Source organism: Podarcis melisellensis, assembly GCF_964234715.1.
Source record: "Podarcis melisellensis genome assembly, chromosome: 3".
Classification (NCBI taxonomy): Eukaryota; Metazoa; Chordata; class Lepidosauria; order Squamata; family Lacertidae; genus Podarcis; species Podarcis melisellensis.
The window spans coordinates 15,272,537-15,300,144 of NC_138530.1; the positions used below are offsets into that span (position 1 = coordinate 15,272,537).

The window sequence follows — 27,608 nt, forward strand, 5'->3', positions numbered from 1 at the left end:
CATAGACATTTGGGCAGCCATAGGACAGGATAGGAGTGGGCGCGATGAAATTGATACACCCACAGCGTGCATTTGCGTCCCTGATTTTCGAAAAGATTCATTAGCAAGACCCCCGTGGAGCTTTACCAATGCTAATCACAGGGCCTCCTCAGCCTCTTAAATCAACCTTCCCTACAAATGATTTGCCACCAGTGGGGTATCGCCGGGCCTTCGAGCATCAAGGGTCCTCCTCATTTATCTCCATCTTTCTCAAGTATTCTTTGAGATTTGCACGTTGATTGATTTAATTAACCCACAAACTCTGTTGGTTTGTGTTGCCGATCATGCATTTAACTGCTTCTCGGCTCAGTGTTTCACGGCATAGGTGGGCTGGCTTCAGCTTTGCAAAATCCATTATTATTATTATTTATGAGGACCCTCCGGGTCCACCACTCACGTTCAAAATTTGCAGACCAAGATTGCATATGCTCAGGATGTCCTGGCGCTTAAGGCACAACCAATCTGCTTTAAGTGATCCTGAGTATGCTCTCCTCGCTTAAGAAGTACTTGACAGGGCAATGCTGTGCATGACTATTCAGAAGTAAGCCCAACTGAGTCCAATGCGACTTGCTCCCAGGTAAGTGTGTAAGATTGCAGCTTTGCAACTGTCCTTGCAGTTGACAAGTAATCCACGAGCAAATGGACAGTGGTTCTTTCACTCGATTAGTGTCTAGAATAGACAGACAGATAGTTAGAGAGACAGATGTGTGCGTACAGTGCTTTCCCCCAAGAAAAATAGGTGCCGGAACTCACCGTGAAGTTGTTACAATAAGTCACCAGGCTCCTTGGGGCAGCCTTGAACAGATGCTGGTTTGACAACAGCCATGTCTGCTGCCTGCAGAGGTTCTAAAACCTACAGCAAGCTGTCTCCCTAGCTGGTTTGGGGGTCGCCCCTGGTTCTGGTGCAGGTCAAATAAATGCACCTCCGCCTCAATCTTTCCCTTACATTCAGGTGCATGGTTAGGGCAGCTCAGAAGGGTTCTTGTGCAAAAACACATGTGCAATGGTAGAGGCCTGGCTGCAAAGCTTAAAGCCCTCTACCATAACATGGGAGGCAGATAGAAGAAAAGGAAATATGAATTGGCCCCATAGCTTGTTCAAGCACGGATAAGAGCAGCTAGGAGCTTTTTGCTCCCTGCTAACTGAGATGTCACCCCAGGTGACTATTTAAGAACATAAAGATAGAGTTCTGGGCACCACAATTTAAGAAGGGTGTTGACAAGCTGGAGCACGTGTAGAGGAGGGCAACCAAAGTGATCAAGGGTCTGGAAACTAAGCCTTATGAGGAACGGTTGAGGGAGCTGAGTAAGTTCAGCCTGGATAACAGGACATTGAGAGTAGATGAGATAGTAATCTTCGAATATCTCAAGGGCTGTCACAAGGACCCGAACCAGTGGCTTCAAGCTACAAGAAAGGAGATTCCAGCTTAATATCAGTCTGTTCCTGTTTGCATCGGGTCTCCCACCCTTCCTCCCTTTTAAGTCAGCTTCTTTTGCGTATTGACCTCGCTATGGTTGCCTTGGTTGCCCAAGGGGCCTGGTAGGACTTTTTTATCCATTTGGCGAATTGGCACCAGTCTCTTGGTTTCTCCGCCTACCTTGTAGCAACTCGTCACAACTTTCTGGCAGTTAGGCATTGGAATAGGTGTGCTGTGTTGAAGGATTGGGTATGGCCATCATCAACCCCTCCTCTTTTGGGTATTCCATTAAAGGAATCCGGCAGTCATGGATCCTGTCTGATGCCCTGCTGGTGGCTAGGGCCATGGCACGACCCCTGGTGACGTAATGAGGAAGCTTCCAGTTGTATTTGCATCAACAAGCTCCTCCCACTGGTTGTTAACCCTGAAATGACTCCCTGCTGAGCGGGGTGGAGTCATGTACTGCTGTTTTTATCCAGTGCCTAAGCCCATACTACTCAAATGCTGTAACCAATAAAGTTGTGGCCTTATTTTGCCCATTAACCTAAAATAATGTGCCTTTGTGTCTTATTATAATCCTATGCGGGTGGCAGGTCCTCGACTCATGAGCTGTTCAACAGTGAAACGGACTCCCTTGGAAGGTGTTGATCTGCCCTTCATTAGAGTTTTTTAAGCAGAGACTGGCTGGCCATCTGTCATGGATGCTTTAGTTGAGATTCCTGCATTGCAGGTGTTAGGTTGTGGGTGAACATATCAGACGACACAACGATTCTTCAAGCAGCTCTTGTTTATTCACAAGCCAGGACAGAACTGAACTGAAGGGTTCAGTCAGCCTGCTTATATAGAGCTCCAGTACAACGTTACTGTAACCACTTTCTAAAACTATCCAATCACTGAACGTCACTTTCGATCCCTTATTTGCATAACTATCTACAGTATCCCCCTGCTAGCCCAGGGTGAGAACTTCAGTACATAACAGCAGGGGGTTGAATTAGGTGGCCCCTTTGATTCTACCCTCTTCTCATGGCAGCCATGGGTGACCCACAAGCGAGATCTGAATGCAACAGCACTCTGCCCTCCTGTGGCTTCCAGCAACTGGTATTCAGAACCACTGCTGCCTCTGAGTGTGGAGGTCGAACGTATAACACAGATCCATGCCCCAGTCTCCCAAGTTGGCCAAATAAATAATGCACATCATATTGCTAGAAATATCTGCGTTTATTTCAAGACCGAGACAATTCTCCTGGGAATTTCTGTGGAGGTATGCAAGGGAGATATAACAAGAGTGAACAGGAGAGAGAAAGGCTGGTGGAATCAGAATAGGGTTGCACGAAACCTCATTAAGGTGCTGCCCTCTCAGGACTCTGCATTTGCCAATGTAAAAGATTTCCACCTCAAGCAGTGCTTTCTGCCTCAACGTTCAGAAAGAGAAAGACTTTCTTCTCGCCAACAACCTCTCTCCCACACAGAGGGGAGTGTGGGCTGGGTGGCTGTTTTATCTCTACACACACACACACACACACACACACACACAAGACCACTCCACTTGGCATAGAAATGCAATGTCAGTTTCCAAACCTCCTCTGCAGTCAGTCATCCAGAGAGTTGCTGTTGTTTCCTCCTAAGCTTTGATCAAAGAAATCAAAGAAAGGTGATGATTCTTTCATGGGATTGAGTTTGGCGGCAGAGACTTCAAGTCAGCTTTTGTGTTCAAGATTGGCTTCCCTCCCACACACACGAGGAAGACAAGAGATGAAGCTGGGGCTGTTTAGGGATTGGTGGGAGAGAGAGAATTTGGTTCGTTTCGCATTTGAAGAGGAGCCCACTTAATTCATACTTCCTGAATATGCGAACCAAAACATAGCTGAAATGGAGACTTCTCTGAATTTTGCAGAGCAGTTCTGCCGTTAGGCATTGTGGGTGTTGAGGAAGGCCACTCCCCCCTGGAAACCAATTCCTAGGGAGTGGGGACCACACTCACCACCACTGCTTTAAGAGGCTCCAGCGAGGCCTCAGGACACTGATGCTGCTGCTGCTACTGCTGCAGCAAATGTCAAAAATTGTGTTACATATTTTAAAAGCGTTTTTACTTTGTTGCACTGTGAAAGGTGGTTTTATTTATATATATTTTATTTTATTTTATTTTATTGTTTGGAGTGGGACAAATGTCAAGTTGGGGTAGGGGTTAGTTTTATTTTAGTATAATTGTTTTTGGCTTTGTTTTTACTTTTACTATTTTGTTAGGCTATTGTACAGGTTGTATTTTCTTTTTAATGTTTTTTAATATTTGGTGCTGTATTGTTTTTAATATTTGGTTGGAAGCCTCCCAGAGTGGCTGGGGAAACCCAGCCAGGTGGGCAGGATATAAATATTATTATTATTATTATTATTATTATTATTATTATTATTATTATTATTATTAGGCAATGCATGCATAAATGCATATATTGGGGCTCTTAAACTGTCCATATAAGTGCATATGTTTATTTTTTTAAAAGCACAAAAGATATATAAAATAGCTTACATTATACTGGGGAAAATTGCTTTGCAAAAATGTTTGCATTGTGCAAAATTGCACATGAGCATGCGTATAATTAGTGGGAATGGACCAAGTTCTTGTGGGGGGGAGGGGTACCATTGGTGAGAAAGCCCTCTGCCTTGTAGGTTATCTCTGCGCTGCCAATGGACAATGAACATGGATAGGGCAGATGATCTTAAAGAAGTAAGTTGAGATGGGAGTACTGTAGGTACCCCTTCATATATTTGAACCCCAAGCCATTTAGGATTCTAAAGGTAAGTATCTGCACCTTGACCTGGACCCAGAAGTTTAGATATAAAGCCCTGTGTAATTCATCATTAAAAAGAGAACTGCAAAGGGTTTTGCCACAGTTAACAAGGGAAAATGCAATAGTTGGCATTTGTGTTTGTGTGTGTACCTGGGCATGCGCAATTCTTTCTTTCTTGCTGTGTTTTTGAGGTTTGTGACCATATTCTTTTTCTTCCCTTCCAGTTCTTTTTTCCACCCCATATGCAACAAGTTATCTCTTCTGCTAGATATCGACGGGGCAGATTTTGACCTGGACGACGAGCACGATTACTACCAAAGCCTGTGCAAGGAAGAGGTTGAAGTCATTTGCTTCCCTGAGCCAGATGCCTTCAACCCCTGTGAAGACATCATGGGCTACAATGTCCTCCGGGTTCTCATATGGTTCATCAGCATCCTCGCCGTCATGGGGAACCTGGTTGTGTTCCTGATCATAGTCAACAGCCAGTCCAAGCTCACTGTCCCTCGGTTCCTCATGTGCAACCTTGCCTTTGCAGACCTGTGCACCGGCATCTATCTGTTGCTGATCGCCGTCAAAGACATACAGACCAAAAGCCAGTATTACAACTATGCCATCGACTGGCAAACGGGTGCGGGTTGCAAGGCAGCCGGCTTCTTCACCGTCTTTGCCAGCGAACTTTCCGTCTACACCCTGACCTTCATTACATTGGAGCGGTGGCACACCATAACCTATGCCATGGAGCTGGAACGCAAGGTCCGCTTCCGACACGCTGTGGCCTTCATGCTTGTCGGATGGGCTTTTGCCTTCACTGTGGCCCTCCTCCCCATTTTCCAAGTCAGCAGCTACATGAAAGTTAGCATCTGCCTACCCATGGATATAGAAACTCGCCTTGCCCAGGCATATATCATGTTTCTGCTGGTACTGAACATCCTGGCCTTTCTCATCATCTGCACTTGCTACATCAGCATCTACATCACCGTGAGGAACCCCAACATCATCTCATCCAACAGCGACACCAAAATTGCCAAGCGCATGGCGGTCCTGATCTTCACGGACTTCCTCTGCATGGCGCCCATCTCCTTTTTCGCCATATCGGCATCGCTCAAGTACCCTCTCATCACCGTCTCCAACTCAAAGATCCTCCTGGTTTTGTTCTACCCCATCAACTCCTGCGCCAACCCGTTCCTGTACGCCATCTTCACCAAGAATTTCCGCAAGGATTTTTTCATTTTGCTGAGCAAATTTGGCCTTTGCGAAAAGCAAGCTCAGATTTACCGAACAGAAACCTCCTCCACCGTTCCTACCTCTCATATGAAAAACGGGCACTGTACACCTGCTCCCAAAGCCAGTGAGGGACCTGCCTATGCATTAGTCCCCCTGAATCATGTGAACTCAGATCACACGGGGGTAGGACCCGAATCAACGGCTCTGAGTTCCAAGAAGGGAGATTCTGACTAAACATGTGAAAAAACTTTCTAGGTTGTGGAGTCTCCTTCCTTGGAAGTTTTTCATCAGAGGTTGGATGACCATCTGTCATGGATGCTTTAGCTGTGATTCCTGGCATTGCAGGAGGTTGGACTAGATGACCCTTAGGGTCCCTTCCAACTCTGTGGTTCTATGATTCTATGATCCGTGGAGTTATGCCAAGAATTATCAAAGAGGGACCCATGCTTTCCGGGAGAGACAGAGAATTACAAAAGAAGACAAAAGCTTCTGTTCTTACCATTTACATTCCAAAATGTACCAAACCTCAGTGTTCTTAGGATTAGGTATGCCTACCTGTGAGTTGTGTTGTGACTTGATTTTGCCAGGTACTCAAACAGATTCTGCAAAACAAAAACTTGATTTTCAAACTTCCGGGGAGGTTTTGTTATTTCCCCCCTTTGCTGTGTGAACCCACAAACCAAAAGCTTACTTAGCGCTCATCTAGACTTCCTTTTGCATTGCATTTCTAGGCCCAGGTCTGGGCTTTAAAGCTCCATGTCTGAGAAGGTTTTGTCGCTGTCTGTTTGTCCTGGGACATTACCCAGGAAACCCCACATTTTACCACTGAATCGGAGAAAATGGCAATTGGGTTTTCCGCGAATTGTCGTTTGCTCTGATTCAGTAGTAAAACCGGGGGGGGAGGTGTCCGAGTAGAGGCATATTTAGGGCAGCACAACCGGTTCTCCCACACCGGGTGCTGAGCTAAGGGTGGGGCCATAAGGCGTTGCAACTACGACATAATGAATTTAGCAGCATGGAAGGCAAGAGCCGGGGATTGCCGAAATTTGGCCTTGAACAGGACGCCACTTGACCTGTGCCTGGAAAACGCAGTGCAAAAGGAAGTCTGGGTGAGCCCCAAATGAATGTTTTGAGATGCTTTGTATCAAATCTGACCCTCCAGATGTTGTGGGAGTCCATCTCACATCAGCCCGAGCCCATGTGGTTAATGGTCAAGGACCATGAGAGCTGCCATCGAACATCATCTCGCCATAGCTTGCCCACCCCTTATCTACTGAATTGGTAGAAGCTCTCCAAACTCTCGTGCAACCGTCTTTCCAAGTGGTTCTGCTACCTACGAACCAAATATGTTGAAAGTTGAACCTGAGACCTTCTGCATGCAAAATGTGTGCTCCATCGCTGATTTACCCCTTTCTACATGTTTGCCTCAGTAATAAAAGGGAAGCACTGTGGGTCTCATGAGAAGCTCTCTAGGTGATACACTGGCTCCCTACACTATGGGGACCGCAGACCCTTGCTCCCCCCCCCCTCTTTTTTCATATCCTGGTTCCCAGAACCTAAACCAAAGGTAAGAGTGAGCATTAACTCTCCAAATCAGTGTAATTTCTTGGTAATATTCAAGGAGGCTCAGAGTCACACTTCAATAGATACAGCCTGGAAGATCAGCACCTCCATTTTTAAAAGTTAAAAGCTGCCAGCAGGGCAAGGAATGGATTAATCTATATTGCATGGGGAGGGGGGTAACCCTTTCTTCTTATGCCGTTTCCCTGATTTAGACGTCCCCTCATGCTTCCGCTTCCCCGCAAGGAAAAAGGTGAGCTTTAGTACATGTATGTTCTCTCGACCAGAACAAACAGCAGCATGTGGCGAGAAAGGGGGAAGCTTAGAGTATTATTTTTTATATTAAAAAGTGATGTCGGGTAAAGGGTTAACTCCCCACATAATACTATGAAGTTGATGTGACTCACAGCTTCTTTTAAGTTAAAAAAAAAAACCCTAATGGAATAGTTCACAGATCTCTCATGTCTTATGTACCGATGCTTTCAGTTGTTCTCACTCCAGTCTGGCTTCAGGCCTAGTCATGGCACTGAAACTGCCTTGGTCTCCCTTTTTGATGGCATTTATCAGGAGAGAGATGGGGGAATCGTGACCCTGATTGTTCTTGATCTTCTGGTGGCTCTCGTTACCATTAACTACAGTATCCTTCTGAGGTATTCTCAGGAAGGTGGGGGGCACAGTACTTCAGCGGTTCCTTTCCTATGTCCATCACCATTTCCAAAAGTAGTCATGGGAGGATACTGTTCAGCACCATGAGAGTTGTCCTGGCCCCATCTTGTCCCCCCCATGTTATTTAAAATCTATATGAGGCCTATGGCCGCTGTCATCAGGTGATTTGGTGTGAAGTCTCATCCATATGCAGGTGATACCCAGCTCTATCTCTGTTTCATCTGAATTAGAAGAGGCAGTGATGGATTGGATGTGGGTCAAGAAACTAAAGCTGAATCCTGAAAAGACAGAGGTGTTGTGTGTCCTGGGTTCTCACATCCATGAGGTGGAGAAGCGGCCTGCCCTGGACAGGGTTGCATTCCCCTAGAAGGAGCAAGTTTGTAGCTTGGGGATGCTCCTGTGATGGATCTACACACAGGGGGTGGAAACACTGTAAGTCAGAAATTAAGTTGTTATAACAAAAAGGGGAGAAACCGCTATGTAAAAATTGCATAAAATTATGTTTGCTCTCTGGCACCATCTGGTGTTGCATGTTTATAATGAATGCAAAACGTTTTTGGTCTAATGTAGCTGAGTCCCTGGACTCAGCACTGTCACTGGCGGCTTAGGTGGCCTCAGTAGCAACAAGTGCCTTTTTACAGCTCCAGCTGGTTTGCCACCTATGGTCCCTTTTGGACAGAGATGACTTAGCCACTGTGCTCCATGCTCTAGTACAGGCATCCCCATCCTGTGGCCCTCCAGATGTTTTGGCCTACAACTCCCATGATCCCTAGCTAACAGGACCAGTGGTCAGGGATGATGGGAATTGAAGTCCAAAACATCTGGAGGGCTGAAGGTTGGGGATTCCTGCTCTAGTAACTTCCAGGTTGGATTGTTGGAAGGCACTATACATGGGGCTGCCCTTGAAGACTACTCAGAAACGTCAATTGGTACAAAATGCAGCAGCCAGATTATTGGCTGGGGTTCCATTGAGATCTCCCTAAACAACTCAGTCTAAAAGACCACCTCTTTTCCTGCAAACCCTCTCAGGTGCTGAGATCAGCAGAGGAGGCCCCCTTGGTAGTTCCTCTGCCCTCAGAGGTTCAAGGGGTGGCTGTCTGGGACAGGGCCTTCTCTGTGGTGTCCCCTAGGCTGTGAAACTTCCTCCCCACAAAGGTGAACCTGGCATCTTAATTGTACAGCTTCCAGCAAACACTGAAGACCTCTCAACCTCGGCTTTTGACATTTGAGGTGTATCTTTTTTAGGACCCACCTTATATTTGTGATTATAAGCTTCTTTTAAACTGTTTCAAATACTATGTTTTAATGTTTCAATCCACCCTGGGGACCTTAGGGTGAAGGATTAGGGAACTAACAAACACAACTTGGAGGGTTCCCTGAGACAAACTTTGAAAAGTGTTAACTTGATGGTGGAGCAATGACTGTGAATTAAGAAACCGGTTTGAAAGATGGGGGAGAATTTTAGGGAGAAATTTGATTCCAATTGCACTCGGGTGAATGCACCTAAGCTGCACTTTCTGAAACAATGCACGGACTGAAATTTGCATTTCTACACATTTGCAGCCAAGTGGCACTGTGGGTTAAACCACAGAGCCTAAGACTTGCCGATTGGAAGGTCGGCGGTTCAAATCCCCGCGACGGGGTGAGCTCCCGTTGCTCGGTCCCTGCTCCTGCCAACCTAGCAGTTCGAAAGCACGTCAAAGTGCAAGTAGATAAATAGGTACCACTCCGGTGGGAAGGTAAATGGCGTTTCTGTGCTCTGCTCTGGTTTGCCAGAAGCGGCTTAGTCATGCTGGCCACATGACCCGGAAGCTGGACGCCGGCTCCCTTGGCGAGTAAAGCGAGATGAGCACCGCAACCCCAGTGTCGGTCACGACTGGACCTAACGGTCAGGGTTCCCTTTACCTTAAAGTAAAGGTACCCCTGCCCGTACCTTAATGAGTACTATTAAAGGGTACTTAATGGGTACCTTTACCTTAATGGGTACTAAAACACACATGCTAGAGTAAAGTGAATGAAAAAGCATATACTGGTGAAAATAACATACTGCTTTATATTAGGGGAAATTACGTGTTAGGCAAAAGTACAGACACGTGTGTATATTAGAAGAAATCCACATGAAAATGCTGTGAGTTTTCACGAGGACTTTAAAAAAAATATGAAACTGATGTGGAAATGTAAAGAACTGAATTTAAGACTGGAAAAATAAGAAACTGAAATTGAATGTGTATTTGTGGGTCACAGCAGACCCCATTTTTCTACTGTACTTCATATTATCATAAATGGCCAGCATGGATGCCATATAAAATAAAATCCTTATTTGTGCTGTGTCTTGTGCTGCCCTATGGAATAGCTCCACTTCATTCCCTCACTGCAAGGCATCATGAAGATGTTTTCCCTGTTCATCTATCATATCTCCCACCAGAGCTCAGGGGGGAAAAACACATTATCTTGAATGCAATGGAACAGTTCCCCCACAATATCCCCCAATATGTTCTGGCCTCTATAGATTGCTCTGCCCATTTCCAACTCTGTGGTTCATCTCGACTTTCTGCGAATCAACTCTTTCACTTTAACACTTTGCTTTCCTAACCTCATTGCTTTTATATCCATTTCTTTTCTCCTCCACCCCTTAAATTGCAGGGGGAGCAGTCATAATCAGGATTGTGGTGAGGAGGGAAGAATACACTATGAAACATAGAATTATAGGGTTGGAAGGAACCCTGAGGGTCATCTAGTCCAACCTCCTGCAATGAAGCAATCTCAGCTAAAGCATTCATGAAGGACCAGGTGCGCAGCCTGGGAGTCATTTTGGACTCACAGCTGTCCATGGAGGCGCAGGTTAATTCTGTGTCCAGGGCAGCCGTCTACCAGCTCCACTGGTACGCAGGCTGAGACCCTACCTGCCCACAGACTGCCTTGCCAGAGCGGTGCATGCTCTAGTTATCTCCCGCTTGGACTACTGCAATGCGTTCTTTGTGGGGCTACCTTTGAAGGTGACCCAGAAACTGCAACTAATCCAGAATGCGGCAGCTAGACTGGTGACTGGGAGTGGTCGCCAGGACCACATAACACCGGTCCTAAGAGATCTGCATTGGCTCCCAGTATGTTTCTGAGCACAATTCAAAGTGTTGGTGCTGACCTTTAAAGCCCTAAACAGCCTCGGCCCAGTATACCTGAAGGCGCGTCTCCACCCCCATCGTTCTGCCCCGACACGAAGGGCCAGCGCCAAGGGCCTTCTGGCGGTTCCCTCATGCGAGAAGTGAGGTTACAGGGAACCAGACAGAGGGCCTTCTCGGTAGTGGCACCCGCCCTGTGGAATGCCCTCCCTTCAGATGTGAAGGAAATAAGTAGCTATCTTATCTTTAAAAGACATCTGAAGGCAGCCCTGTTTAAGGAAGTTTTTAATATTTAATGCTGTATTTTTAACACTTGATTGGAAGCTGCTCAGAGTGACTGGGGAAACTCAGCCAGATGGGTGGGGTATAAATAATAAATTATTATTATTATTATTATTATTATTATTATTATTATTATTATTATTATTGCTATCCAACCTTTGCTAAAACAAAAACAAAAAAAACTCCAATTAAAGAAACCGTATATTCCCCACAGGAACTGTGCTGGTGGCTACAGAATGTTATTTGCATTCCACAAGTCTGGAAATGGAGTAGCTATTCTATAAGCAACTTAAAACTGGCCAGCGGCAATTGGGTACTATTAAATTTCCATGTCTGGTGGAAGCAGCTTGTAAGCTATTTCCTATTTGATTTGGGTTCCTGAGGCTTCACCAAGTCTCATCTTTGTGACTGAGAACTTTGGGGTTGGTGTTCTGTTGGAAGACTACAGAACGATGAATGGTCAGGAAATAAATTTTGGAGGAAGTTTAGGAACTGAGTAGTATATGGGTGGAATGTTGGCACAGTAACAGGAAATTCAAAAGCAAGGTCGTTATTTGCATATAAGTAAAATGTGGCCAGGGACACGGGTGGTGCTGTGGGTTAAACCACAGAGCCTAGGACTTGCTGATCAGAAGGTCGGCGGTTCGAATCCCTGCAACGGGGTGAGCTCCCATTGCTCGGTCCCTGCTTCTGCCAACCTAGCAGTTCGAAAGCACGTCAAAAATGCAAGTAGATAAATAGGTACCGCTCTGGCGGGAAGGTAAACGTCGTTTCCATGCGCTGCTCTGGTTCACCAGAAGCGGTTTAGTCATGCTGGCCACATGACCCGGAAGCTGTATGCCGGCTCCCTCGGCCAATAAAGCGAGATGAGTGCCGCAACCCGAGTCGGCCACGACTGGACCTAATGGTCAGGGGTCCTTTTAAATTTGGCCAGAAGACAGAAGTGCCTGGCGTGCTCTAGTCTATGGGGTCACGAAGAGTCACACACGACTAAACAACTAAACAACAACAAAGTGTGGCCAAATGCCCTCTCTAAGGGCGCTGATAGCCATGGCAAATGACATTAGCAGTCCGTTGGAAACTGCAGCATCTCCAAGGAGCTTTATTGATACAATTGCCTTTCGACTATGTTGTACTTCCACTTCTCAAATCTCCTTTTGCCCAAGCTAATATCAGAGAAATAATAAATAACAGCCGAGGACAAGTATATATAGCTGAAGAGGGAGTGTGTTGATGAAGTCTGCAAGAAGTGCTTTCACTTATCTACAATTCCACTTATCTGGTACATCCTCTGCAGCTGGGGTCAAGGTAACCTCTGGGAGGATCTGGCCAATTGCAAAAAAAACAACATAAAAAATCCAAGGCTGTCATCGAGCACTCAGACAGCACAACAGCAGCGTGAGGTTGAGAAAACTATTAAGCAAATAAATCAGGGGCGCTGGAATATTTGTATCAAGGAATTGAAATTGCTCTTCACATTTAAGATCCTAGCCTGCTTGTGCAATAAAGACATTGGAATTCTCAGAGGTAACTCTGGCAAAGATTGAGTTCAGAAGGTGCACTTTTAAAAGCCCAAAGCGTTCCCTTCTTCCCCTCTGATCTCTGTCCAGCTGTGTCTCTGATCTCTCCCTTTAGACACTGAGCTGCTTAAGATGTAAATGCTAAAATAGGGATGGGAAACCTTTAGCTCCCCAGATGTTGCTGGTCTACAGCTCTCATCATCCCTAACCTCTGGTTTTGCTGGCTGTGGAGGCAGGAAGGGTTAGAGTCCAACAACATCTGCTGGGCAATAGGTCCCCCACGCTTGTGCTAAATTATAGTTTAGTGTTGCATATGTGCTGGTACTTGCACCAGTCTCAGGTTTCCATGCTCCCTCTTCCTCTCCTTTGGTGTGGCTACAAGGAGAAGATCAGAACTGTTAGCTTCTGATTTTAAACTAATCAGAGTTCCCTGTTGCATCCAGACTCTGAGTACTTTGATTTTGGTGTGACTTTGACTTAGCTTAGAGCACAGACAACACATCAGAAGAGCTGGGGGGGGCTTTTGCTGGGTTGTGCAATTTGAAACTGCAGCGGGGTGTGAGTGCATCTTTGAATGCTTCCTCTTACTTAAAATATAAACACAGAGAGAGCTAGGATCACCAGTGAAGGCAGTGAAGGTCCTGTGTGAATGCCTGGAGGCGATTGGAGGATGGATGGTGGCTAAAGGATTGAGGCTGAGTCCTGACAAGATAGAAGTACTGTTCTTCGGGGACAGGAGACAGGCTGGTGTGGGGGTCTCCTTGGTCCTGAATGGGGTAACTGTGCCCCTGAAGGACCAGGTGCACAGCCTGGGAGTCATTTTGGACTCACAGCTGTCCATGGTGGAGCAGGTCAATTCTGTATCCAGGGCAGCTGTCTACCAGCTCCATCTGGTACACAGGCTGAGACCCTACCTGCCCACAGACTGTCTTGCCAGAGCGGTGCACGCTCTAGTGATCTCCCGCTTGGACTACTGCAATGCGCTCTACGTGGGGCTACCTTTGAAGGTGACCTGGAAACTACAACTAATCCAGAAAGCGGCAGCTAGACTGGTGACTGGGGGCGGCCGCCGAGACCATATAACACCGGTCTTGAAAGACCTACATTGGCTCCTGGTACTTTTCCGAGCACAATTCAAAGTGTTGGTGTTGACCTTTAAAGCCCTAAATGGCCTCGACCCAGTATACCTGAAGGAGCGTCTCCACCCCCATCATTCTACCCGGACACTGAGGTCCAGTGCCGAGGGCCTTCTGGTGGTTCCCTCACTGCGAGAAGTGAGGTTACAGGGAACCAGGCAGAGGGCCTTCTCAGTAGTGGCACCCGCCCTGTGGAACGCCCTCCCATCAGATGTCAAAGAGATAAACAACTACCTGACATTTAGAAGACATCTGAAGGCAGCCTTGTTCAGGGAAGTTTTTAATGTGTGACATTTTAATGTATTTTTAATCTTTGTTGGAAGCCACACAGGGTGGCTGGGGAAACCCAGCCAGATGGGCAGGGTACAAATAATAAATTACTATTACTTCTTCATTACAAGCATCCCCATATGACAGGACCAATGCTGAGGCCAAGAGATAGCACCTTTCTGCACAAGATCTCTACCAGGTGTGGAGCATTCCCTGACTCACACATGAGCCCCAGCTTCGCAGCAGTGGGACGCATCACATGATATGCCCCCTGCAATGTGGGGGGCGAGTCAGCACCCTTGATTAAGAGGCCTTCTCTTTCTCTCACACAGGTATACTTCCTGAGTTCTTCGAGACGAATTTATAAGGGTGGGTTGTCCGTTTCCGCTCAGCAGTTGTAAAATCATAGCAGGGGAGTGGGGAATCTGGCTTGCTTGGTGTGATGAATGGACAGCCTTTTGTCTTTGAGACACAGGTCTTGGGAAGTGGAACCCTTAAGGAAGAAGACTGGAGCCTTTAATCCAAGGGACATTGTTTAAGGGAAAAGGGAAGGTTAGGGAACTGGCTGGTGGGCGGGAGAATACTGCTATAAAAAAAATGTTTTGCTTGATATAGTCTGACACACACACACACACACACACACACAACTGCTTTGCATATTATACTTCTCTATAGAAAATGCTTCCACATATGGAAGAACATCAAACACATAGAGCATCATTTGTGGCAATCACTTTTTTGTATTTTGCTCCATGTATGCATACTGACAGTGACATCCAGAACAGAATTCTTGTTTCATGTGTATAATCATCACACTTGTCCATCTCTACATGTAGGTTGCAAGTTCCATTGTTTATTGTTTTACATTTTTATTTTTTTAGTGCCTTTCTTGCAATGTTAATTTCTTGTACACCACCCTGCCTATTGCAACCACAGCAGAAGGGTGGGCATGAATTATCTTGAGTTGCTAATTTAATTAATTAAAAGGAAGGCGTCTTTGCTGCTCTCACCACCATCTCATAGGCCTGCACATGGGCTCTGGATGTTAGGATTCCTGCTCCATGATTGCAGTCATGGGATTTTTGTCTATCACATGATGGTGTATGTTTTGACTCCAGAGTGGTAAGTGACAGAGACAGGATGTTTGTGTTACTGTGTTCCGTGAAGTGGGACTATTGTCCTTTGTTCTTTTTCTCTTTGCTGTCTGATGCTAGAGAGAGAGGGCGCCATGTTGCAGTGCTCTGTGTCTGTTTATATGTAAATAAAATAGATTAGCCAAAATGCTGAGTTGCTAAGGTCTGTTACACAAGTTGCACAAACTCTGCAGATCCCTAAGTGTGCCAGTGTCTGTTGGCATCAGTCACTGTGATATTCGGGCTGAAGAAAGCTTTTGAAGTTCCCGAACGATCGACCAGGAGGAAGTGAACATGCCAGTCAGGCATGTGTCTCTGCCAGGGTCCTATTCAAGTGTAGGCTGGGGTCCCGACACTGGATTCTGCATGGGACTTCTCACCCCTGATGCCCCAGTCATCTCTCTCCCCATTCCCAGCTTTTTCCCCCAGAAGGGATTACCCAGGCAATGCAAAACCCACTGGCACTTTGCACTCAGAGCTCTGCTGCCTACAGTGGTTTCCAGTCTCTTGGTCACACTCAAGCGCGACCAAAAGTCAGAAATCACAAAAACAGATGTTGACCTGGGGAGAACCAAATATCGCTGAAATCTCCGGAGTGCTGCTGGCGATTTCATTCCAAGTAGTCCACTGGTGAGCAAGCATCAGCACTGTGTGTGCTTGCTCAAAGCAAACAACCTCTTTCCCTGGAGTAATTACTAGATACAGAATTTTCTCAGCAGCACAGTTCCCTGCCAACCCTGGGAGGGAGCCATTCAAAAAAAAAATGGAATGCCAGGCACTTGTCTCCCACACACAGCTGCAGAAACAATCAAGTTGTGTTTAGCTACATGAGGAGTACAAAGTGTCCAGGCCTATTTCTGCAGGGTGCATATGGTACACCTAGGATGGCAGCACATGTACACAGGGACACTTCAGTAAGGGGGCATTCATTCATTCATGTTATTTATTCATTATTTCCATGGCAAATCTAATATACAGTGTTCCCTGCAGTGCTTCTGATTGTCAGTCTGCCTGGAGGAGGCAAAGGGATAAACTTTGAGGATGGAATGTAGCTCAGTGGCAGAGCAGGTCCTTTGCATGCAGAAGGTCCCAGGCTAAACCCTGGGCATCCTCAGACAAGACCCTTGCCTAAAAGCCTGCTGTCGATTGGTGTAAGCATATTGAGCTGGATAGCCCAAGGCAACCTTCCCCAACCAGTTGCCCTCCAACTGCTTTAAACTACTACAGTGGTACCTAAGGTTACATACGCTTCAGGTTACATACGATTCAGGTTACAGACTCCCCTAACCCAGAAATAGTGCTTCAGCTTAAGATCTTTGCTTCAGGATGAGAACAGAAATCGTGCTCTGGCGGCACGGCGGAAGCAGGAGGCCCCATTAGCTAAAGTGGTGCTTCAGGTTAAGAACAGTTTCAGGTTAAGTACGGACCTCCAGAATGAATTAAGTACATAACCTGAGGTACCACTGTACTCCCATCAGCCCCATCTAGAATGCATTCATACAGGCTGGGGCCAATGGGAGTTGTAGTCCAAAACAGCTGGAGGGCAACAGGGTGGGGAAGATTAGTATAAGCTCACTCCTACCTGATCACAGGTTGTCCCAGACCACCACCCACTTCCTGCACAGCTCACCCCCACCCCTTTTAACATCGCCACTCCTGTGGTGTTTAATGATGCGGGGAGCTGCTTCAGATAGAGGTTTGGCAAACTGCTCTCTAAAGTGCCTTCTACTTGCCTATTGGTGGCCACATGAACTGCAGCATGATGACAATCTAACGATTTTATTATACAGGAAGAAAAATCCTCGTTAAATTCATCAGCATTTTAATGCAATTTTTTTCCTAACAGACACATGCAACTTTACCAAATTGCACAGCCATTCCCCCTAATATAATGCATTATACAGTGGTACCTCGGGTTAAGTACTTAATTCGTTCCAGAGGTCCATTCTTAACCTGAAACTGTTCTTAACCTGAAGCACCACTTTAGCTAATGGGGCCTCCTGCTGCTGCCATGCCGCTGGAGCACGATTTCTGTTCTCATCCTGAAGCAAAGTTCTTAACCTGAGGCACTATTTCTGGGTTAGTGGAGTCTGTAACCTGAAGCGTATGTAACCTGAATCGTATGTAACCCGAGGTACCACTGTATATATTATGTCCATAAATATGTGCATATTTATGCACACTTTACACTATACCACATTACTTGGCAGAACAGCATTGCAAAAGTCAGAGAATCGTGAATTTTGAAGGGTGGCTGGGTTTGCGTATTTGGTTTGCGTATTGTTTCAGAAGATGTGAATTAAGTAGGATTGCCTTTAAGTGCAAAATGAATCAGATTTGTCCCCAAATAGTGCACATAAGAAGTGGCTAACACATGTTGCAACACCCGCTGCAGCATTCCTGGTGGCATCCAGATCAGCCATTAACATGGCAATTAAGGTTGAGCATATTCTGGAAGTATGTATTCCATACATACATGTATGTATGGAAGTGAGAGCTGGACCATAAAGAAGGCTGATCGCCGAAGAATTGATGCTTTTGAATTATGGTGCTGGAGGAGACTCTTGAGAGTCCCATGGACTGCAAGAAGATCAAACCTATCCATTCTGAAGGAAATCAGCCCTGAGTGCTCCCTGGAAGGACAGATCCTGAAGCTGAGGCTCCAATACTTTGGCCACCTCATGAGAAGAGAAGACTCTCTGGAAAAGACCCTGATGTTGGGGAAGATGGAGGGCACAAGGAGAAGGGGACGACAGAGGATGAGATGGTTGGACAGTGTTCTCATCCTCTGTCGTCCCCCAAGTTTGACCAAACTGCGGGAGGCAGTGGAAGACAGGAGTGCCTGACGTGCTCTGGTCCATGGGGTCACGAAGAGTTGGACACGACTAAACGAATAAACAACATATTCTGGAAGTATTGTAAGATGTTTAATTTTAGTTGGTTCTATTGGTGGCCAGGGAGAGCATGGGATGTGGATGACTTTAGTAACTGTAAAATGGGTCTTGTATACTGTGATTAACTTAGTGCAAGAGTTTGCAGGGGAAAGACCACAAACCAGATCTATATTAGTCAATAAAATATGCCCAAAGTTGACCGTCACCATTTCTGCAAATGGCACTGGGTTAATGCAGCAAATTCAGCTGGATGGTTCATCTAAGTCCCATGCTGTCTTTAGTGAGAATAGTAGCAGCTCTTCAGCAGCTCTAGCCTGTGAATGAGCCATCACAGGTCAACGACTAGAAAGGCAGAACCTCACAGGGGCTTGCACACAGTGATTTGCTGTGAAATGAATTCCTAGCATCCTAGAATTGAAATGTTGGAAGTGTAGGGGATCTAGTCCAATCCCCTACAATTCAGGAATCACAGCTCTGGGGTGGGGGAGGAGGAAGAGACAGGCTATAACCCGTATTTGGTTGACCAATAAAATCTGATGGTGACGTTTAGCAAACTGGGCCTCAGACTAACGGGCACAATTCTCCAGCTGCAAGAGACAAGCAGCACACTGGTCATTCAGGGAAGTGGCTTACCATTAGCTCAGGCTCAAATGTCTTTCTGACCAAGCAGATCCTGGCTCCATCAAGGCAGAGAGAATCATAGAATCATAGAGTTGGAAGAGACCACAAGGGCCATCGAGTCCAACCCCCAACAATTGCCCTGGCCTCTCCTGCCTGCAGGAAGGCCCTTCCTGGGGTTGTTCAGGACCCTGCTTGGTGCCATAGCTGCTGTTGAAGGCACAGGCTAGGAGGTTCTGAATGTGCCATACCTGGCCAGATCCCTCTTCCTGGACCCTCCACCATATCCACACGGATGCTGGAGCTCCATGGCTTCAGCTCTGTCGAAAGACCAGCTCCATCAGGCCTCGCCTCCCTCATCTGTCACTGGGCAGCAGCCATTCCATCAGGCTGTCTCAGTGGGAGAGATGCAAAGATGGGCTCCTTCCACCAGCCTTGCCCAAAGAGAAGTTCATCAGGCAGCTCCTGCTCCTGAACTACTTCTGTGATAGCTGGCCAGTAAAAGAACTGCTGTTTAAGAATTGATGCCTGGGTTCCCTCCCCCCCCCCTTCCCTTTCCCCTTGTGTGTCGTGTCTGTTAGATGGTAAACCTGCTGGCAGGGACTGGTTTGCCTAAGGCCACCTTGCGTGGCAAGTTCCCCCCCCCCCCGGTGAAAATAAAGACACATATCACAATTATTAAGGTTAATGCACTAAATAAAGCCACAACTTTATTGGTTACAGGTGATGAGCGGTATTGTCTTAGGCATTGGTCCTAACCGACTACCGTATTTTTTCACTCTATAGGGCACACTTTTTCCCCTCCAAAAATTGAGGGGAAATGTGTGTGCGTCCTATAGAGCAAATGCAGGCTGCGCGGCTAAGCCCAAAGCCAGAACAGGGAGACGGAGCACTGCGCAGTGCTCCGTCTTGCTGTTCTAGCTTGGGGTTAGCTGCGCAAAGCCTCCGCAACTGCGCAAAGCCTCCGCAACTTCAAAGGCTGCACTCCGGGGGCTTCAGGCAGCTATCCGCAAGTTCCCGCTGCTCTCAGAAGGCTTGCAGATAGCTGCCTGTTCTGGGGGCTGGGGTCGGGGGAAGCTCGGGCTTCCCCCACCCCAGCCCCGCAAGCTCCGGGAGCGGCGGCGAGGTTGCGTGCAATCTTGCCGCTGCTCTTGGACCTGTTTTGGGGGCTGGGGTCAGGGGAAACTCAGGCTTCCCCCGCCCCAGCCCAGCAGCTAAAAACAAAGCCAAGACAGTGAGCGAGATCCATCCCGCTGGCTGTCTTGGCTTCTTTGCTCTTTGGGGCTGGGGGGGGGGGAATAAGTTTTTTTTTCTTGATTCCCCCCCCCTAAAAACTAGGTGCGCCCTATAGTCCGGTGCACCCTATGGAGCGAAAAATACGGTATATCCGGCTTCAGCCCGTCCGCTTGAAGTCTGGAAAGGGTTAACCACCAGTAGGGGGAGTCCTGCTGATGCACATCAACTAGGAACTCCCCTGGGGTCACCGCTCTGGGTAGTGCCTTAGGCCCTCACCTCCATAGGCTTCGGACAGGGCCACGCCCCCCAGAATCCCTTTTCGGACTACCCTTCAATATGTGGGGCAGGTGATGTGTGCACACTCCAAGTGTCCCTATTTTCCATGGACATCCCTGATTTAGATGAGCCATCCCAGTTTCTGATTTGATCCCAGAATGCTCCATTTTTCCTTAGGATGTTCCTATTTTCATTGGAGAAATGTTGGATGGTATGGAGTTATCTGGCCCCCTGGCCGTCTGAAAGCAATCCTGCATAGGGAAGGGTTTTTTAAATGTTTAACGTTTCATTATGTTTTTATATATGTTGGAAGCTGCCCAGAGTGGCTGGGGCAACCTAGTCAGGGTATAAAGAGTAAAATTATCATTATGGAATGGGACGCCCCAATTTTAATCGGAGAAATGTTGGAGGCTGTCCAATTGATTCATAGCTCATTCTCTTAGACACTTCACTACGCTCACCCACATTGAATTGGCCAAGGGTTTTGGCCAAGAATGTGCAACAAGCTGATATGGTCTTTGAAAGCACTTTAAACAGTAAAAAACAAAAAAAACCTGAAATTTGGATCATGTGCGGCACTGCAGGTGTAGAAAGCATTCTGGTCTGTAGACAAGTCGAGGAGAGGATACCACAGTATTCTTGGAGCAAATAGTGATGCAGTTATCTCTTTCTCACACCAATTTTTTTAAAAAATAAAATAAAATAGGAACTTTCGGGGAGGGAGGGTGCACAGGTTTCCTGTTCAACACTAACCAAGAAGGAGGTGAGGGAAAGCTATTTATCAGACAGTTAGATTATGGATAACTGGACATTCAGCAAGACAGAAATGGGCTGCGGGTCATAAAAAATGCAGTTGGCTTGGGGTAATCTGGAGCACCTCAGTAAAATATCTGTAGGCTTTGACAGCCAGAAAAGTTAGCCGCTGAAATAGTGCTGCCATTTCACCACAACACCTCACATAAGCAGCAATTTTGCTGTAGTACTGTACCGAAAACGTCTCCTGCATTTTTAAATTAGGGGGGTGGTATCATTCTCCAACAATTAAGACCACATCTACACTAAACAATTAGTGACTGGTGACTGGGAGCAGCCGCCGAGACCACATAACACATAACACTGGTCTTGAAAGACCTACACTGGCTCCCAGTACGTTTCCGAGCACAATTAAAAGTGTTGGTGCTGACCTTTAAAGCCCTAAATGGCCTCGGTCCAGTATACCTGAAGGAGCATCTCCACCCCCATCATTCTGCCCAGACACTGAGGGCCAGCGCTGAGGGCCTTCTAGTGGTTCCCTCATTGCAAGAAGTGAGGTTACAGGGAACCAGGCAGAGGGCCTTCTTGGTAGTGGCGCCCACCCTGTGGAACACCCTCCATCAGAGAAAAGCAACTACCAGACTTTTAGAAGACATCTGAAGGCAGCCCTGTTTAGACTATTGTATTTTAATATTCTGCTCAAAGCTGCCCAGAGTGGCTAGGGAAACCCAGCCAGATGGGCAGGGTATAAATAATATGTTGTTGTTGTTGTTGTTGTTGTTAAAGGTAAAAAAAAAGGTAAAAGACCCCTGGATGGTTAAGTCCAGTCAAAAGCAATTATGGGATTGAGGCGCACATCTCGCTTTCCCTGCAAAGGGAGTCGGTGTTTGTCCACAGACAGCTCTGAGGACAAAGAAGGGGGATGCTTTGGGTATCCTTATTGTGGAAGAGATCACCCTTCTCCCCTTCCGATGCTTAAAAAAAGAGTCATGTAAAGTCTGGTTCCATCTTTCTACAGGAGACACCTCTGTGGGAATTGGGTTCATTTCTGCGTACAGGCTGTTGGTGGGGTGTTTTGGTTTCATTCACACAATGTCGTGAGCCCCCCTAACTGGCACTTCCTGAAACAATATACAAATTGTGAAACAAAACGTGGCATCCTTTGAAACCTGCATGTTTCTGAATTTTGTGATGCAGTCCACTAACGAACGAAAGAAAAAATGTATGTTTAGGGGAAAGCCTGCAAAAATGGCAAATATTATATTTATTTATTTATTTTCTTTATAAGATTTCTTTCTTGCCTTTCAGTATAAGGTCCCATGGCAAGTTGCAACAAGAGAGTGCACCTTTACAAAACAAACGGATAAAGTGATAAAACTTATCTAAAATCAATAAAAATAAAAACCATCCCAGCCAGAACAGTGGTGAAGATAACACACCAAAAAAATGCATTATATGACAGCAAACAACTTGCAAAAAAAAGCATTAGGGGAAATTGTATATATCAGGAGAAGAGCACACTAAAATGTTGATGGGTTTTCATGAGGACTTTGCCAAATCGATGCAGAAATGTAGCGAAGTGAACTTAAGGGTGGAAAAGTGAGGTGCTGAAATTGACAGATTTTTTCTATCCCCTAGTTATATATACACTGTAAGGTATTCATGCAATGTCCCAAAATATGTGCAGGTTGCTTTGGGGTGAGAACTAAGTTGGGAGGAGAGAGCACACACACCCCTACTCAGCTAAAAAAAGCACACCCAGCATTTGCTCCCAGGAAGTTAAAAAAACCCAACCCCACATTTCCTTACATCCATCTCACGCAGAGCAGCCCTGCAGGAGGACCTGCAAAGGGAAAGGAGCATTAATGATGTATTAGTGCACCAAAGAATGTTGTTTTTTCGGGACACAGAGTTCTGCATTGACTCTGATGATGCAGAGCAGCCACAGGAGACCTGTGCTGAATACTGGAGGTTATGTAAGGATTCCCCCCCCTTTTCTTCCCCCACTGTCTTCAAATAACGCATTAAAAAGTGTTAAATGTCACCATGTCTCCTTCGCCTCGCAATTGTTTCCAAGAGACAAAGGGAATAATCGGATGAGGATTTGGGGTTCGGGGTGAGGGAGTTTCTGGCAGATTTCGTGTTTCTGAGATTTGGGAAAGGGGAACCTCTTGAGCAGGAGTGAGCAACACACACACACAATCCCAAAACATTTGTATGCAGCCTGCACAAACGCACACCCACTGGTTAAAATTGCGAACCTCTCAAGCCTCCATTTTCAAAAATAGATGTCTCCATCCGACTCGACTAAGGAGAAAAACGCTTTCAAAATGAGCATTTTCCCCCCAAACGCGCAGAAAGTCGAAGACTGAATGCAAAGAAGTCTGAATACACATACAGTGGTACTTCGGGTTACATACGCTTCAGGTTACAGACTCCGCTAACCCAGAAATAATACCTCAGGTTAAGAACTTTGCTTCAGGATGAGAACAGAAATCGTGCGGCGGCAGCGCAGCAGCAGCGGGAGGCCCCATTAGCTGAAGTGGTGCTTCAGGTTAAGAACAGTTTCCGGTTAAGAATGGACCTCCGGAACAAATTAAGTTCTTAACCCAAGGTACCACTGTATAATGCATTATATTAGGGGGAATGGCTGTGCAAAAATGTGTTAATTTAGTAAAGTTGCATGTGTATGTTAGGGAAAAAACTGCATTAAATTGCTGATGAATTTAATGAGGATTTTTCTTCCTGTATAATAAAATCGTTAGGTTGTGATCATGCTGCAGTTCATGTGGCCACCAATAGGCAAGTAGAAGGCACTTTAGAGAGCAGTTTGCCAAACTTCTATCTGAAGCAGCTCCCCGCATCATTAAACACCACAGAACAATACTACCAGCGTGTGAATTTAGGTTTACAGATCAAAAATCAAATACGTGAATGGAAGTAAATATTTGATACTTACCAAAAGGATGGAAGGAAGTCCAGGAGGGTTTTTTTTGTTTTGTTTTGTTTTGGTGTTTTTTTCGTTTTTTTCCCCTCCTTTTTTGTGAAGTAGCCGGATTAATCTCTCTTTGTATAGTTAGAGAGAGGAAAAAAGTTTGGCTTGTATATTTTTATTTTTTTCTTGTTGTAATTTTTTTTTGTATTTGTTTGTATCTGTTTGTATGCTTGTTATGTATATAATATTAATAAAAATGTATTTGGAAAAAAAGGGGTGGGGGTGAGCTGTGCAGGAAGTGGGTGGTGGTCTGGGACAACCTGTGATCAGGTAGGAATGAGCTTATACTAATCTTCCCCACCCTGTTGCCCTCCAGCTGTTTTGGACTACAACTCCCATCAGCCCCAGCCTGTATGAATGCATGCTAGATGGGGCTGATGGGAGTACAGTGGTACCTCAGGTTATGTACCTAATCGTATGTAACCACTGTATCTGTTCTCTCCACCTCCGAATGGTGAGACGTTTTGAGGTAGCGCTACTTCCAAGTCCGGTTCCCTTTGGGTGGCAGAGCACCTGAGGGTGCTTTTGTAAACGTTGCCTTATTTTCAAATACGCAAGCCTACGTGAAGGCAAAAAAACAACCCCACATTCCCTCAGTATGGAGGGCAGCAGGGGCAAAGGAAGGGGGGTGCGGGTCACCCCAGGTGTCACCACTGAGGGGGGTGACAAAATGCCAGGTGGCACTCACCGCGGGGCCTGCAGCGCGCCCAAGCCACGCATCTCTCCTGGGAGAAAAGTGGTGGCTTGGGTCACACAGGCTCCACACTGACCAAACGGTCCGCCCGCTTCCTCCGCCAACCTTCCAATCAGCAAGCCCAAGAGGCTCGGTGGTTTAGACCACAGCGCCACGCACATCCCAGATTTTTCAAGACCATCTGGTAAGTGGAGGGTAGCTATGATCCACCTTCGCTGTCAGGGGCAGTAAGCCTCTGAACACCACTTGTCGGGAATCATGAGTGGGGAAAGGGTTGCTGTGTTCAAGTCCTGCTTGCTGCATCTGATTGGTTACTTCAAGAAGAGGCTGCCAGATTAGATGTGTTTGCTGGCATGATTCCGCCAGCCTCTTCTTACACTTAGGAAAACCAGGCCATGAACTGAAGAAACAAGCCATAAGTCAGGTATATCATTTTGGTGCATCTCGTTCCAGGTTTGCTCATCCTTCTCTCATCTGCTATTTATTTATACCCCCAAAGCACAAACATACATCCAGGACAAGAGCACTATGGCGCAACGTTCATTTGTGAGTAATAGGCAGGTTTATGTGACGTGCCGATAACACAAAGAAGAAGAAGAGCCTCTGATGAAAATTTAACAGCTACATATCTGCCAAAAGCAGATAATTTTAAAGGATCCAAGAGCACTTTGAGAGCATGCATTATTCAAGGAGCACACTCTTTTATTATCATCATATTCATGCAGGGGTGGACTGCATGGCTGGGGTGCTCTGCATATAAACAGCACAGTCCACTGGTCCGGCTAGCGATGGTAATATTGTGCAATAAAACCCCTGCTGTAATGGAGACGGATATACCTTCCTAATACCTTGCTGCTTTCAACCTGCCATTCGGAAGGAGTGACAGCTTTGGACAAGGGGGGGCGTGTTGTGCAAATGGTAGTTGCATTTGTCAAGCCCCTTTTTTCAATTATTTTCTGATGGGAGGGGGAGTGCAGGGGGGACAGGAAAAGAGCAGGTATCCTTTTTTTAATGCATCTCACATTGCAGATTTCAATTGAATGTCGGAAGCACAAATTGACCAGGCAGATGTGTTGATCTATTGGAGGGGAGATTTAAAACCCACAGCAGGACAATACCTTTACTAGGAACAACCATAAGTGTCAGGGGCTCAGGAGCAGAGGCACAGGGGAGAGAGGAAATGGAGAGCGAAGGGGAAGAATCTGAGGGCAGCGTAGGGGAGTATGAAAGTGGCCCGAGAGATTCCATGAGCCTCTCCAGCAAATCAGAAGATTCCCAGAGGGGGGCGCCGACGGCCAGGGCAAGGGGGGTCCCAGGGGACACACACCAGAAGCAAGGGGCCAGCGGGGACTCCCAAAGCAGCAGCGGGAGATCAGGACCAGCTCATCCACCAGAGCGTAGTGGGGGGGAGGAGTCACATGTATCAGGGCCAGCTTCTCCTCCAGCAGGGAGAGGAGATGAGTCAGGGCTGGCCATGCCTCCATCGCAGAGTGAGGGAACGGAGGGGAAGTCAGGTTCAGCTAGCCTCCCCGAAGGGGGAAGCAGTGACAGGAGCAGTGTAACGGTCAGGAGGAAGGTGGCCGGCTGGGCGCGCGCGCCAAGTTCGAATGTACAGGCGCGCGGCACAGCAGGAAACCCGGATTGGGAACCAGGTCCTAAAGCCCGCCGGAGGGAGGGGGAAGACTCAGGGGACTGCTCAGCGTCAGAAGAGTCTAGAAGAGGCGAGACCCCAGCGGACAGGCGGGCCCAGAGGAGAAGAGAGCAAAGGAAGAGGTGGAGCAAGGCTAGAGTCTTAAACTGGTGTCAGGGGGGAGGAGATTCAGACGGAGCTTCAGCGGTCTAGAGTTTGAGACGTAGAGCTGCGCGCCGCGGCTTTGAAATCGAAACTGAACTTCAATAAAGACTTTTGTAAATAGTAACGCACTGGCGTTGGTCCTTTGTGAGCTGGGACCTCGGGCAGCTCTGACAATAAGACTTAGGGAAGAATTCAGACTTGTGTTCTTATTGTTCTATTGGTGTAAGCGTTTTTGTTTGCCAGATGGAATAAGTCACACACACACATACTGTTATGGGGTTTTTCCTGACATCCTGGGCAAATTTGGGGTAGGAGGGGAGGAGAAGGGGAGGAAACCCATTGCACAAGTGGAAGTCCTTGTTCAAGGCTTCCACTGATGACTACTCATCATATAATGATCCCATCCATGGTGCCTCGCAGAGTTGTTGTTCGTTTCATTGAGCTACTATACTTGGATGCTGCTGCACAGACCCGTACAAATGGCAAGAATCGGTACTATATTTGGGGCTCCCTCTAAACATCTTCTCCAAAGCACAGTCAAACAGCACAGGGCATGTGGGCCCAAACCACTGTTTGTTTGTTTTTTGTTTTTTTTCACATTGGTATAATTTATTTATTTATTTTTTAATAAATATTTATTAAGGTTTTTTAATAAGAAAATACAATAAAAATGAACATTATTGCTTTGTTTTAACAAAGTTTCATAATATTCTTGAGCTTCCTCACGCCTCCCACTCCCATTTGCATCTTTAATAATTTTTGTCAAGCAAATTATCATCTTATTTCCAAATCTATGACCACATGCTTAAATATCAATTCTTAATCTATTTTAATGATGGCCAATTATTTATAACCAAGCATCCTTCTTAACATTCCACTAAATCACAATATTTCTGCAGGTAGGTCTTGAATTTCTTCCAATCTTCTTCAATCCTTTCTTCTCCCAGGTCTCGGATTCTGCCAGTCATCTCCGCCAGTTGCATATAGTCCATCAGTTGCATCTGCCATTCGGCCCAAACCACTGTTTGCAAGCCACCAACAGCGACTTCCCCTTCATACCTGCCTTGTGATGGCAAAGGGGCTTGAATAACTCAGAGAAGCTATGAGCTATGCCATGCAGGGCCACCCAAGATGGACAGGTCATAGTGGAGAGTTTTGACCAAACATGATTCACCTGGAGCAGGAACCGGCAAGC

At 46.5% G+C, this 27,608-nt stretch overlaps 1 protein-coding gene across 3 annotated transcripts in view; it reads left to right on the forward strand.

Moving 5' to 3' along the window:
• The window catches only part of FSHR (follicle stimulating hormone receptor), a gene marked incomplete at its 5' end in the record, with an annotated part of 113,485 nt that extends 88,443 nt beyond the window's left edge, over window positions 1-25,042 (forward strand). For 2 of the 3 annotated variants that reach the window (XM_081903959.1, XM_081903960.1), the window contains one exon: window positions 4,467-8,671. In XM_081903959.1, coding sequence (XP_081760085.1) covers window positions 4,467-5,700 — 1,234 coding nt within the window. In that variant the 3' untranslated portion in view covers window positions 5,701-8,671. Of the gene's footprint in view, window positions 1-4,466; window positions 8,672-25,031 lie in introns of those variants that run through there. The other variant, XR_014166242.1, reaches the window with a different exon arrangement.
• Between the last annotated feature and the right edge of the window lie 2,566 nt (window positions 25,043-27,608).